The 13353-nt window shown below is 38.9% G+C and overlaps 1 protein-coding gene across 2 annotated transcripts; it reads right to left on the bottom strand.

Annotated features, from left to right (window-relative positions):
- Positions 1-2988: 2988 nt before the first annotated feature.
- RB195_009044 (uncharacterized protein) lies at positions 2989-13078 on the bottom strand (the record flags this gene model as incomplete). 2 transcript variants are annotated; one of them, XM_064195859.1, is made up of 16 exons in its annotated part: positions 2989-3066; positions 3130-3146; positions 3200-3239; positions 4334-4453; positions 5543-5640; positions 6501-6548; positions 6612-6790; positions 7509-7640; positions 7775-7859; positions 7926-7995; positions 9184-9319; positions 10456-10507; positions 10575-10684; positions 11593-11653; positions 12770-12857; positions 13019-13078. In XM_064195859.1, 16 exons carry the CDS (start codon positions 13076-13078, stop codon positions 2989-2991), a joined length of 1374 nt encoding a protein of 457 aa, XP_064047003.1. The 2 variants fall into 2 exon arrangements, with proteins under 2 accessions (XP_064047003.1, XP_064047004.1); XM_064195858.1 differs by lacking the exons at positions 2989-3066; positions 3130-3146; positions 11593-11653; positions 12770-12857; positions 13019-13078 and having other exon boundaries at positions 3171-3239; positions 10575-10653.
- Between the last annotated feature and the right edge of the window lie 275 nt (positions 13079-13353).

The raw sequence follows: 13353 nt of genomic DNA, 5'->3' as shown, positions 1-13353 counted from the left end.
ATAAATCGGTACCACACCTGTCTGGAGGATGAAAGCACTGATGTGACACATCAGCTAGACTCCACAAGTAATTGTATAGGCCAATTACACGTTCGTGAACCTCAAACGATTCTGAATTGAAGTGAACGTAGTGGCGCATCCTAAGCGGATTGATTAACGCCACCTTATCCTTTATCCTCAAGTTGACGTTCCTTCATGGCCTTCAACGGTCAGAACTAGAAAACGGACGGTAACGGTTGCCGATTAAAGGTGGTTAAGAAGCAATTATCCGATGTTCATCGTCCGATGCTCAGCGATGCTGTTGGTTCTATTGCCTCTTTGAAAGAGGCACAGCCTAACAGTATAATCTCTACAAAAAAAATCTCTCCGTAACTCAAACTCTAATTGAGGCAACACTAGTATTCAAAATTTTAAATCCAGCGAATAGTACCAATTGCAAATTATCGTACGATTGTTGCCATTTTCTTTGTTCAAACTGTCTCTCTCAAATATCCTTGCTTTGATGGTTGGAACAAGATTAATCTTAGAAAATTTGCAAGAAGTAGTACTGTACGTGACTTCTTCAGATGACAACTAACGCATAGATGTTAGAATAGTTGTGATTTTCAAAAAAAAAGACACTTTAATCTGACAAGAATTTGTTTGGATTTCGAACTTTTATGGTTTAAAACTAGCGTAATGTATAGCATTAAAAAAGTGAATTGATACATCTGCTGGCCTTCACAAGTCGTTGCTTAGGGTGTATAAGCATTTACAAGTTTCAAACGATTTTGAATTGAAGTTTTTTTTTTCTGGGGGAGGGTGTTCCAATTGAACAGACCAAAGTCAGACAAATCATCCCTTTAGTGTTGATGTAGGTGGAATTGATAGACCGAAATGAATTATGTTAACAGCTCTTATTCGGTATGGATGGTCATGTGCACATGCAACCGAGCCGCTGCGGAAGTTTCGGGATGGTCTGCGAAGGTTGATAGAAAAGAAACGGTGGGGATTTTTATCTTTTCTGTAGGGAGGCAACAAATTGGAAGGTGTACTCACAACATTCCAGACGGTGTGACTGCAATGAGAAATCCCAGTTTGAATTCCACTTAAAACACCTACTTCATAAATCTCGCAATAGTAGATCCGGTGCTATACAGTTCCATCGTCATGTTTGTGGCATAAGTTTTTGAAAACACACTTAGAATTAGTGGGAGTGTCCACATTTCTGAAAATAAAAGAATGTCTGATGGTACATCCTCCATCTCAAAAATGGAACAACTCAACTAGAGATAAAGTGGATCCGATTGAAAAATCTGAGAGTTCCACAGCAATGCTTTTTAGTTTGGTGGTTTGACAAATGTATGTACTGTAAAAAATTAAAAACGACTTCTTCATGAATACTGGTTTACCTTAAAAAAATGTTTGAATAGATGAGAACTAGCAAAATTTATGTCTACGGATATTTCACACAAAAGATATGTATTCTACGATTTCATGGGAAAAAGGGCGGGATCGTACACTCTGGATAATTGATCGGTGATGGATAATTTCAAAGACTTTTCAAAAACAAGTCGAAGTTCTGCTTTCGTAGCGATAACAAAAATCCCCTGATAGAGTTACCAATTGTATGCGTTTACAATAGCAATAGGTACATGTACCTGGGTGGAAGTTATTTATGAATCAAAGTGATAAAAGAGGAGGACTGAAGATAGGGGGGGAGCGAGAAGAATAAGACCAGCGAAGTACAGTGATTGTCTAGATGATATTGAGAGAAATGCCAGCTGCTTTTGCATTTATTTAAGGCGGAGATACAGTTGAAGCAGCTACAGTGGCGGTGACTACCGAAGTGTTTCGGATTTTCTCATACGAAAAAAAATGTGCACCTGTGGTTTCTGCGCGAACAGTGACTGGAGGAATTCATATGACCCATAGACGTAGAATGAGATTAATTTAATAGCGAAGGAGATCCACCATATACTATGCGAAAAATAGCCTCTTTTGTGCGACGCAAGAAGTGTAAAATGGTGAAATGTATAGGAGGGTATTGACAAATTGATAACATCTCAAAAAATAATCCGCTCTTATTTTTCCTTGATTTTTCTAAGCGTACAGATATGACAATCGAAAAGAAGTAAGATAGATACGAGACCCCTTGTGTTATACCGTTGTTACAGCCATTAAAAAGGAGACATAAGCCATAAGCCATCAGAATATATATATATATATATATATATATTCTGATGGCTATATATATAGAATATCGGACGCAATATAAGATGAATGACAGGAAGACCATCAACATTGTGGTCCGGTCACCTTCGATGAACGCTTTCAGTGAACGGTAATATGTTTTTGCGTTTTCCTGGAAATTGACCAGCTCTCCATGTAACAAGAAGAAAATGAAGTGTTTCTCCTGTCCACTCTACTAAACCCTCGTGATTAAGCAGAGGACAATACGGCACAGCAACACGTTAACGTTCTCACGCTGCATCCGTTGGGGTTCTATTTCGAATTAGGCGTAAATGTTTCCATTATAATATGTTCTAGACCAAACTTCCAGTTATCCTGATTGTTCTATAGCTTCACCATCCTAAGGGATGGGAATGCCGCGCGGTCTGTGCAGCATAAGAGGTCAAAGAGCAGAGAGACGAGCTCGTCCACCACTTTAGTGGCGTCTGGATTTGTTCACATGTACTTCTTCAAAGATTAAAATGTCAGATCGGTTCGAGGACACTTCCGTTGTGATCTCTTACCCTTTAGTGTTCATTAAATCAGTTTTGATTGATCAAATTTCGCTCGGCGGGTATATGGGTGGTACACATCAAGTGTGACGGGCTATGGAATGTCCAGAGATGCGGTGCTTCCTTGAGGGAGTGGATCACCCTGTATTGCTAACTTCGCAGTGAGAGAATAACCTCTTCCCATCCACGCAAATTATTCAAGGTTATTCGAAGTGTACTCATTTTCTCATGGGGAACAGAACACAAAAATCATTATGCTTCACTTTCATCGAGCGAAATTATTTATTGCAAGAAAAATATTCAAGAGAATTCGGCTTGTCGACAGCGACACACCGCACAGACACTATAAAACGCCAGTTTTTTTTCGATTGAAAAGTATCAGCTAACAGATCTAATAATAAGAAACCTTTGAAGACAGAGCTCCTTTATGAGAAGAATGTTTTCATATCATTTGGGTTTTTTCGCTCCAAGCCAACTATCGATTAGAGCAGCATACTTAGTAACGTCCGTGCTGAGCTTAAAGAACATTGAATTAATGAAAATAAAATAAAAATATGTTCGAAGTTTTCGATTCTGTTGAAATGGTTGAGTGCTGACAAATAATGGGATTTTTCAATAGATTCTGATGAAGCGATATGCAAAGAGTAGAAACATTGCAAACATAATCGATTTTTTTTGTCCTTATAAAACCATTGTCGATTATTCAAATGTATAAAATCTAAACATTAGTGAATGGTGAAAAGGCTTCGAATACACTACCACCGTCTCGTCATATTAAAAGAACACTTCATAACAAGCACAAAATTCGACTTTTTTTCGAATCGTCGCATTGTAGATTAAAATCCTGTGCTATTTCATCCATTATTATCTACTAACCTATTTTATTTTTATGCTATATATATTGCTATAAATACTATTTTATTTTAGAGGCACAACTCAACGATGTTCAACTAGCATCACAATTTTACCGCCTCCAATGCTCCGAAGAAAGCGAGGACGCCGAATGAAAATCGAAGCCAACAAATTTGGTTCTGCACAGAAATGTAGTACACAACATAGAAAATTTCAGCATTAGAACAATGTCAGCAGCACAATCTGCTCAAAAAAAAGGAACTAAGCGGCCTCGAATGTTATTGAAGTGTAGGATAGTATAACAAATGCAGAAGTACATAAAATCTGTTATTCAATGGTTATTTTTTTTTGTTTTTCATAAATCAAACATGGGGTATTTTTTTTTCAAGAAATTTTTACAAGCGCCGAGTGTAGACGTGGGTGGTTCCACACTGCTTCACCGGTCGATGACTGAAAACCTTTCTAAGCCACCAGAGTCCTTCACTTCCACTAGGTCAGAAAAAAGTCAAACTCAAAAAACAAACAACCAGGCTTATCTTCTTGTTGGATTTAAAGAAAACATTGACTTCGTTCCTTCTAGCTCCCAACCCCAAGTATTTTTTAAAGGCTAGACACGTATTCAGAAAACTCGAAGATATTTTGATTTGAAGTCGAAAACAGAGGAGTACTCCGAGAAGAGATAAGTCTACATACAATACAGAAAAGGTATCCTTTTACATTAGTCAAATTTTTATAAGAATATCTGCTATATCAGGTACCTGAGCTTCTGGTTTTTCTCCGCCGCTTACCAATTTTTTGCAATCAGTTCCATAAGTCAGTACTCCAAGAAGATATGTTTTGATGCCTATTTTTGCTGTAATTCCAGTACCACTATCGCCCTGAAATTGAAAACTGAGCATAGCTACTCAATCCTAGAAGATTCACCTAAGATTGATTCATTTCGGTCATGGATCTAGGGAACAGATCTCGTAATAGTCTTTTACTTACGGAAAGTGGAGAAATGCCTGCTATTACCGCAGCGAAAAGTATTACATAGTTCAATTTCCTTCTCTTTTCTCCGAAAAAAAAATCTAAAGTGATGTTTGGTTTGGACACAATATTTCTAGGATTTCTCACTTTCTGTAGCAGAAAAATGTCCCGTGAACCCATCATGGAATATGCACCGAAGGGCCAAAGTTTCTGTATAAAACTAAGACTAAACTACTAAAACTTTGATGAAATTCTAGAGAGATCCGCTGTCTTTTGTTTCTGTTCTCTGTTTTCTCGCACACATACGGTGCTTTCAAGCAAAAAAATAAATAAGTAAATAAATGAACTTTTCCTCTTTTTCAGATGTAAGATGTCCCATTAATGCGAGCTATAAACAAATAAACACTTTTTTAGGCGACTTTATTAGAATGCGCACAATATAATGGATGTAAAAAATGGTTCTTAATCGGCAACAATTAAATCGACAAAAACTAATAGCCTCTCAGGATTTCATGTAGGACTTCTTGAATATTCCCATTACTTTTATGCTAACTACACATTCCACGCAATCATTTACTATCCCACTGCTTACCTATTTCTGTTCTGCTACGGTCAGATCAAAACGAGGTGATGCAGTTGCGTAGGCGACTGCGCTCGAATCGGTGCGGTTAGGATAATGGTTGGGATCGAGTGCGAACATCTTAAACTACAACGATGAGTGCCAGCAAGGATCCCCACTAAATCCTAACCGCTACGCTCAACCGCACCGCTTTAAGGGCTCCCGCTTACGCAACTGCACCGTCGTCCACGTCGTTTTGATTCGACTACAACCTTGTTTTTCATTAGATAAAAGAAATCTACCGAGTGAACCTTTTCAAAACCCTATTTCCGAACGAACAACGACTAGCTGTATTGTTCTACTTTTCCAGGCACAATTTTATTTAGAAAAATCTATAAAGTTTAATTCAAAAAAAGTGTAAAAAAATGCAAACACCTACTTCGCAAGGGCCACTGTCTTTACGTTCAACTGTGCAGAAAGTGTCATCCAACTTTTCGGGGAAGATTTTTTTGCATTCCTTTTCAGTCATTTTCACACCTTAAACCAATAAGAACTCGAAACAACTCCAAATTGCTATTGTCTAAAGGCAGCATATCATGACGGTGTTCTGATCTCAGAGGGAAAAGGCAGTTGCATGAGCGCACATAGTTCACGACTGCGAGTATAGTGCTATGCTCAATTCTCTTACGCAAACGTTAAAACTTGGTAAGAAAAAGCTGGGTATTTGGCGTCCAAAGATCCCGTTTCCTCAACGATGCAACTTATTACGAGTAGTAAGACGAAGGGGGAATCCGCAGCGTGTGCCCTCAACTGTGCTGGTGAAACAACTCCTGGTGCTTAATTTGGTTGCATTGGTTGGATTGCTGAACTCGATGTGAGCGGCGATGGAATAGCTCACGTTTTATCGCGCAATTAATTGCATCGTAGGGAGACATTTCACGCTGAGGTTACTTCTCACCCTTTTTTCTGGCGTTCTTGGATAACTAAAAGAGAGGGTGTAGCGCAATCGGTATGGAGTTCTGACTGTGACTGCACGATCGATCGGAGGTTCGAAACCGCCACGGTGCCACCAAAACCTTTTATCCCTCCCGTAACGATGAATTGATACCAGAGTCGTCTGGGAGGATAGTAACATCAACTTGACGCATTGGGTAGCCTCGAAAGTCATGGTATAGACTAGTTACACGTTCGTAAACCTCAAACAGTTCTGAACTGAAGTGAACGCGGTAGCGCAGGCAGATTAATTGAAGCCGGACGCTTTATCCTTTTTTTGTTTACTTCTCGGAATTGAGCGTGATCCCGTGATAAGCAACCCCCTACCGCCATCCTCGCGTCGAGAAAAATCCCAACACCGTCAATTTCCTGATATACTGCCTCCATCAATCACAAAATTTTACCTAACATCACTTTCTTGAGGAATGGTACCGAACTGAGATTTGTTATTGCTTAAAATATGTGTATAAATGTAATACATGTGGAAAAAACCGGTACAAGTAGGCCAAACTCACCGTCCTGGCCCCATCCAAATGAGCTCATTCTTAACGATGGATCACCTATATCGATCTTCTTGTTCATGTGAGGAAGACAAATATGATGGATATGTTCAGGAACGTCACGAGTTAGCTCAAGAATAGCGAAGTCATGTGTAAAGTCACTTCCATACTCGAAATAACTTCTATAAGATATTCTGAAAAAACAAGGAATTCATTTCTAAATATTACAATCTTTTTTCATTTTAGAGGGGAAAATGGTGTCTAGTTCAAAAATTTGAAAAGTTTCTCTAAAGTTTTGGGATTTGTTTCCTTTAAAAGGTATATTATGTGCATCAACTCTCTTAAGGATCAGTTCCGCTTAAATCCGCATGGAGAATGGATTACAAGAAACAAAAAAGTGTTCTTTTATGATGAAATCCTTTACTCGAAGGGAATACAGAAAAAAAAGCTGTTGCTTCACTGAGTCTCTACATTTCACTTTTAGTCCACTTTCCCGGGTTTCATATCCTCAATTCGTGGGTTCAAATTGTCTATTCGTTAAGTAATCTGCTGCCTCTAGGACTCATTATGCTCCTGGATATTTTTCTTTGCCATTTTTACTACTGTTCAGAGAAAGATGAGCGCACGATGCCTGATTCCAACTCAAAAGAAACCAACAATCCAAACAAAATTTGTTGAATGCAATTCTAAACTATCAAATTTCTCGAGTTTCCTAAGCGTACACAACCATTTTCGCTGTACTTCTGGATGTAAAAAGTCAGGAAAAGGAGGATAGATAACATTATTCATCCTCATTATCAAGCTCTTTCCAGGTTATTCGCCGCGAACACGACAATATTTATACAGTAACCGTCGGAGTCTTTTTCATACCGTAATTTAAATCCAGTAGTACTCTCCTTAGTTTAAGCTCACCTTTTAGCGCGGATCCCGAGAATATTATCTTCTTCACCACATTTGTATTTTTTGTCGGGTTTCAGACAAGTACCACCGACCCCAACAATGATGTCAGCCAGAACGTCTTCCTCAGAACGCATGTTTTTAAGGCTACAAATCCAGATCTATTTTTAAAAAAATTCAAAGAAATAGATGACTGTCAAACAATCTTCACTCAAATATAAGAACAAAACAAAATCAAGCTTGGTAAGTGGAGATTTTTGTGATCATCCTTAGCAACTTGCCTTACAGTGCCATTCGGGTTCTTCACGAAACAATGAGCAGCTGTGATTACGTGCCGCCTTGATATAAGCGTCGCACCACATGATACTGCAACGAAAAAAAAATGGAAATCACATTTGAAATATTCGAAATTAGCAGCTGGTTCACACTTACTGTTCGCCCTAAACAGAATAATCGCAGCCCACGGCAGTTCATCCTTCGCAGCTCTCTCACCTCCCATCACCTGGAACGAACTAATTTGTCACATTCTTTATATCATTTTATTTTTATTTTCACAACATTTCTATGTCATCTTCATTTTTTTCGCCTGTGTTACGTGCAGCCGGGTGCCTCCAACTTTTTCATTTTACCTTTTTCTTTCATTTTTTCTTTCATCCTCGTTTGTCTACGTGAGCAAAGTTGAGATCTCTGTCTTTTCTTTGTATTTAATTCTACAAACTATGGCTATGAGAGATCCCGCCTGGATCAGTCAGTAGTGCTTTCGTTTCCGCGTTTTCTCTTCTATCCTATAACGTTCATATTGAAGGTCCTTACCGAGCAACAGATGAGCAGAATATAGGACTAACTATTACAAAAAAAAAAAATCTAGAGCATTCCATTGGAAAATGAATATTTGCTCCGACATGGTAGCCGGAAATTCCATTGGAATTCGAATTCGCTGTTGTTTTAACAACAATAGCAAGAAAAGGTTACACAATTTTTTCTCACTCATTTCAACTCCACACTGTAATCGTTTTAATTTTTAGGTGATTTAAATCTTCCGCATCTATGAAAAACCGCTACGAAAAATAGTTGAGTTTTTACCGTACTTCCAAGGGAAAGAAAAAGACTCGACTGATGTCTGTATTTCCTGAACATTTCATGACTTTCAATTTAAGTCGATTACCAATAAGATCCTGACATACGAAATGTTAAGGAGCAAAAACTATCCTTTTTTGCGCGTGGAAAAAGTAGTGCTTATAGTTTACATTTGTAGAACTTCATAATTTCTTTGTGTTGTGTTGTTACTGCTGTTGGACACCTATTTACCCTCGTGGTTGCCCTCTTTTTACCGGTTAGGTTGATGCGTAAGTTCTATGGTTATGCGTATTTTTTAGTTGTGTTTTTATGCTCGATCATTTGAAGATTGTTTCAAGTCTCTTTCCAGTTTTTCCTAGGATCAGGGACCGGACAAGATGCCCGAGAATTGAAGTCGAGCGAATGATGGGAACGGTGCACACGGTCGATCTCCAGACCTCTCCGTTTTTAAAATATTCACAAGAGACTTATGCGTGAGCCTAATACTTATTTCCCTTTTAAAAAAATAATATCAGACAACATCGAGCATTAGGCCTGGTTCGTAGTGATTCACTGCTGTTCACAAATTTCTGCGCTAAATTTTAAAACCAATGGTATGAAAACTGTTGGAAACCTTTGTTCGCATCGGATCGTTCTCGTCCTCTTCGGTCTCATCGCCAGCAGTAGGACTATAGTCCGCAGAATAGTCTTTATCAATGTCTCTCTTCACAATCTTGTTTACATCATTTCCAACGACTTTTCTTTTTTCTCTAAAATGAACTTTCTTTGAATTTCTAGTATTGGTTTGAATATGAAGGCTGGACCAATTGAAGATCACCCAAAAGTTTAAGGGGAATTAGGGGGATTTTTTTACACCTACGTTTCGGCGTTATCGCCTTCTTCGGGACCTGGAAAAATCAAAGCCATTAGTGATTTATTTTCTCAAGCGCCCTATCACTTCATTGAGAGAATTCAAACGGTAGGCAAACTCAAACAGCAACACGTTGGCTAGTGCTTACCACATTAGCTTGACTTGGTAAGGCAAAAGACCACCACGTGCCACAAGTACGAGTCACAAGGGTCCCGTCAGGTTCTTATGAATAACCCTTCCGTCAGGTCCCTATAAAATCCTTGTGACTCGTAGTTGTGGTACGTGGTGGTCAGTTGCGTTACGAAGTCTAGCTAATGAGGTAAGCACTAGCCAGTGTGTTGCTGTTTGTTTGCCTACCGTTTGGATGCTTTATGTAGGTGATAAGGTGCTTGAGAGAACAAATCACTAATGGCTTTGATTTTTCCAGGCTCTGACGAAGGCGAAAACGCCGAAAGATTAGCTGTTGATAAATATCAATACAAATCTTGGCCATAGCTTAAGCAAATCAATAAAAGAGAGCTACGTTTTTAACATTCAAGGACAGTCGAACGTGGGAAATAGGAAGGAATAGTCTAAAGTAGCTTTAAAGACATCGTCCGGAAGACATTTTCGATCTCGTATTCCTTATTCTAATAGGTAAAACTTAAAAGTTAAAAAAGGCAGGAAAATGCAAAACAGCAACTACAATTCGATTGAAGAGAGTCCTTATTATTCCCCGACGAGATAACTCTTTACACTCATACTAGTGAAGAAATAAGAGGAGTAAGGTAGATGTCCTTATTCTCATCTTGCAGTTTCATTCGAAAAAAACATCTTAACTCCACTTTAGTGTATCTTAGAGGAAAGAGTAGAAGAAGTCATCCTTATGGATGTAAAGAGTTGCCTCGTCAGGTGAACTGAGCCCCATTGCAACAGTTGGAGTCACTGCTCATTTCCCATGTGATTTACAATTTACGTCCTAATTCCTATCTACATGTATCGTCAAGATTGAAAATCTCTCCGTTTTCTGCTTTTAAAATCGTTTTTGTGACTCACGTTCTCAATTTACCCTTGAAGCCACGTCCAGGTAGACCGCATGTTATCGGATCTGAATTTAAGAAGTGGAATGTAGTCCGTCAGTTACTGTAGCGAAGTCATCAACAAAAATTCCCCACCGTAGACAACTTGGGCGATCAAAGATTGCACTGTAGTTATTAGAAACGCAGAAAATAAAATGCACAATAGAAACCTCATGGAGAATTTCCACTTCCAATTTCTATTCAACCTACAACAGTTCTCATTCAAAACCATGCCACTTCTTCTCAGTTAATTAGAAAATCGTTCATGAAGAACACATCCAATAGAAAAAAAGCATTAATTAATGGGATAATAAGTGATCTTCGGAAGTGAAGCACAAGATCAATTAATTTTTTACGGAAATATGAACGGATAATCATAAAGAAAGAATCGTACACGGAAATAAAACGTGCTCTCTTCTTTCCTCACGTCTGGGGTCTCATTAGTTTTTGACCTTTCATCAGCTGTAGTTTTTTTTTAACTTTTACTATATTTATTCTACATGTGGCATTGCCTCCTCTTTAAAAACTATCCTGTCTTCCTCCCTCAGTGAAAAAGAGTAGTCTTATCTTTTGGTCCAGGCAATTTTGAGAACACATGATCTCACGGAATAACACAATGCATCACAATTTCAGAACCTGACGTATTCACCGCCTCAAGCAGCTGGCGAGGACCATCCGTTTTGTCAATGGAGCTGTTCGGGATTCGGGATTCAAGTTACAGGATTCGAAAATGAAGTGTTCGAATTTTGCCCATTTAAAGTCGAAAGTTTTGAAATAAGGATTTGGAGGATGCACCATTCCCTCAAGGATACTGTCCCCCTAAAGGGTAGAGAGACTGGCTTTGAGCAATCCGGCTGGGATGTGCAACAAGGTTCACTTCAATTCAGAATGGTTTGAGGTTTGCGAAAGTGCAAGTGGCCTATACAGTGACTTCCGGAGGAGGAAGGTGATTCCGTTCGGACGTCCGGAAACGGCCCGGAAGATGCTCGCGCATGGCTGGCACGCTCCAATCGAACTCGTTGTAGAAAACAGCGGCCCGGAACGCTCGAAGCCGCATCTTCCGGGCCGTTTTTTTCGGCAATTAGGAAGAAATGCGCGAAATCACCCTCCTCACCGTAATCTACGACACCGGATAGGCGCACCCCACTTGAAACCCCAGATTCGTTGGATGATGCCTTTAAAAAACACATTAAAAGTATTGAAACGTCTTTAAAAGCTATTATAAGAAAATAATTTTAAAAGAGCAGCAAGCAATCTAAAAAGGATGCAGTTGAGAGGGGAACCATGTTCAGTGGAATGTGATGAGTGTTTTGCAATTATTTATATACTACATGCAAAACGTGCTTTGCATGCTTCGATCAGATTTTAAATTAATGGATTGTGCCTTTTTTTCTGATTGGATGCTCTTAGCTATTAAAAGCTTTCGAGCTGATATGAATTATGTAAAAACTTCGACCATATTGTCCAATCCATAACATGATAATAGGATTAGTTTCTATGGTATATTGAATATAAACTAAGATAAGCAACACTATTGAATTATTCTCAAACGTAGTCATTTCGGTCAATTAGCATTAAAAATCTGCAGTTCCTAATATTACTATTATTATTACTATTCTTTTAAATTAATTTTACCTCTGTCAGAGGAGAATCGGATGCAATTTTTAGTGGCAAAATTATTTGTTCAAAAAAAGTGGTTGATATAATTTTTTAGAATGGCGGTGCATAAACCTCTTGTTATCGCCACTCATTGGAAAATACATACGGCATATTTCAAGCCGAAAAAAAGCCAAAAAACAGGGATGGCCCGATTTTTTTCTTTTTTCCAAATCTATATTTGTTAGAGAAGAGGGGAAAAAGTGCTCGACATATTTTTTAGGAATAGAGGTCCCTAAACCTTTCCTTATCGGTCGGTCACTGCAAATGCAGCATAATTTTTAGCCGTAGAAAAAAACAGGGAGACAGACTTAGTCTTTCGTTCCGGATTTCTCTGTTCAGCATTCAGAGTTTCCAATAAGCAGCAATGTTTTACTTACGAATCCATTGTGTTTATCGCATTGCAGCTAATTTATATAGCTAATTAATATAATGCCAATTTATATAACTAATTATGCTATTAGCTATTGCAGCTAATTTACAGCATGTGCGTCGCTTGAAAGCATTCCACGTCATTTTCGATAAATTAACAATCGATCAGGGGAAGGTGATATGAATAAGAGATAAAAACTTTGAGATTTCTATTGAAATAAAAATAGAACAAATCAAATATTCAGAAAATGGAATCGCTTCACCTTTTGTTGTTGGTGGACGATTGTACAGTTCGCCAGGCTGCATGTCAAAGCACCGTTGTTCAGGAGCCCATCTTAATACAGGAATCTTCTGGAAACAACGTTCATCACATTTCGCATCGCTGTCAGTAGAAGCAAAACCATTATTATCAGGATCGTTTACGTTACTCACAGTTACCGCTTCCGTTAACAATCGTATGTATTTCTTCGTTCATGAACCACGTTTAGCAGTCCGTAAGTCTGGCTCCTAACCAGAACACTCAAAGGCATCATCCCACGAATCTGAGGTGGTACGGATTTCAGATCGAGCATTCGTATACGGGATAGTAGATTATGCAGAGGGGGTGATTCCGTCCATTTCTTTCTAATTGGCGTAAAAAACGGCCAGAAAGATGCGGCGCATGCACAAGGCTAGCGCGCTTCAGACGAACTCGTCGTGTAGCGCCAATAGCGCGCCGGAACGCTCGAAGTCGTATCTTCCGGGCCGTTTTTTGTGGCAATTATGAAGAAATAGACGGAATCACCCTTCTCTCTGTAATCTACGATTCTGTACAGGCATAACCAACTTCAAATCCGCATCACACCAG

Source organism: Necator americanus, chromosome III (genome assembly GCF_031761385.1).
Source record: "Necator americanus strain Aroian chromosome III, whole genome shotgun sequence".
Classification (NCBI taxonomy): Eukaryota; Metazoa; Nematoda; class Chromadorea; order Rhabditida; family Ancylostomatidae; genus Necator; species Necator americanus.
The sequence above is the reverse complement of the archived record's forward strand: the minus strand, read 5'-3'. Positions and strand labels throughout refer to the sequence as shown.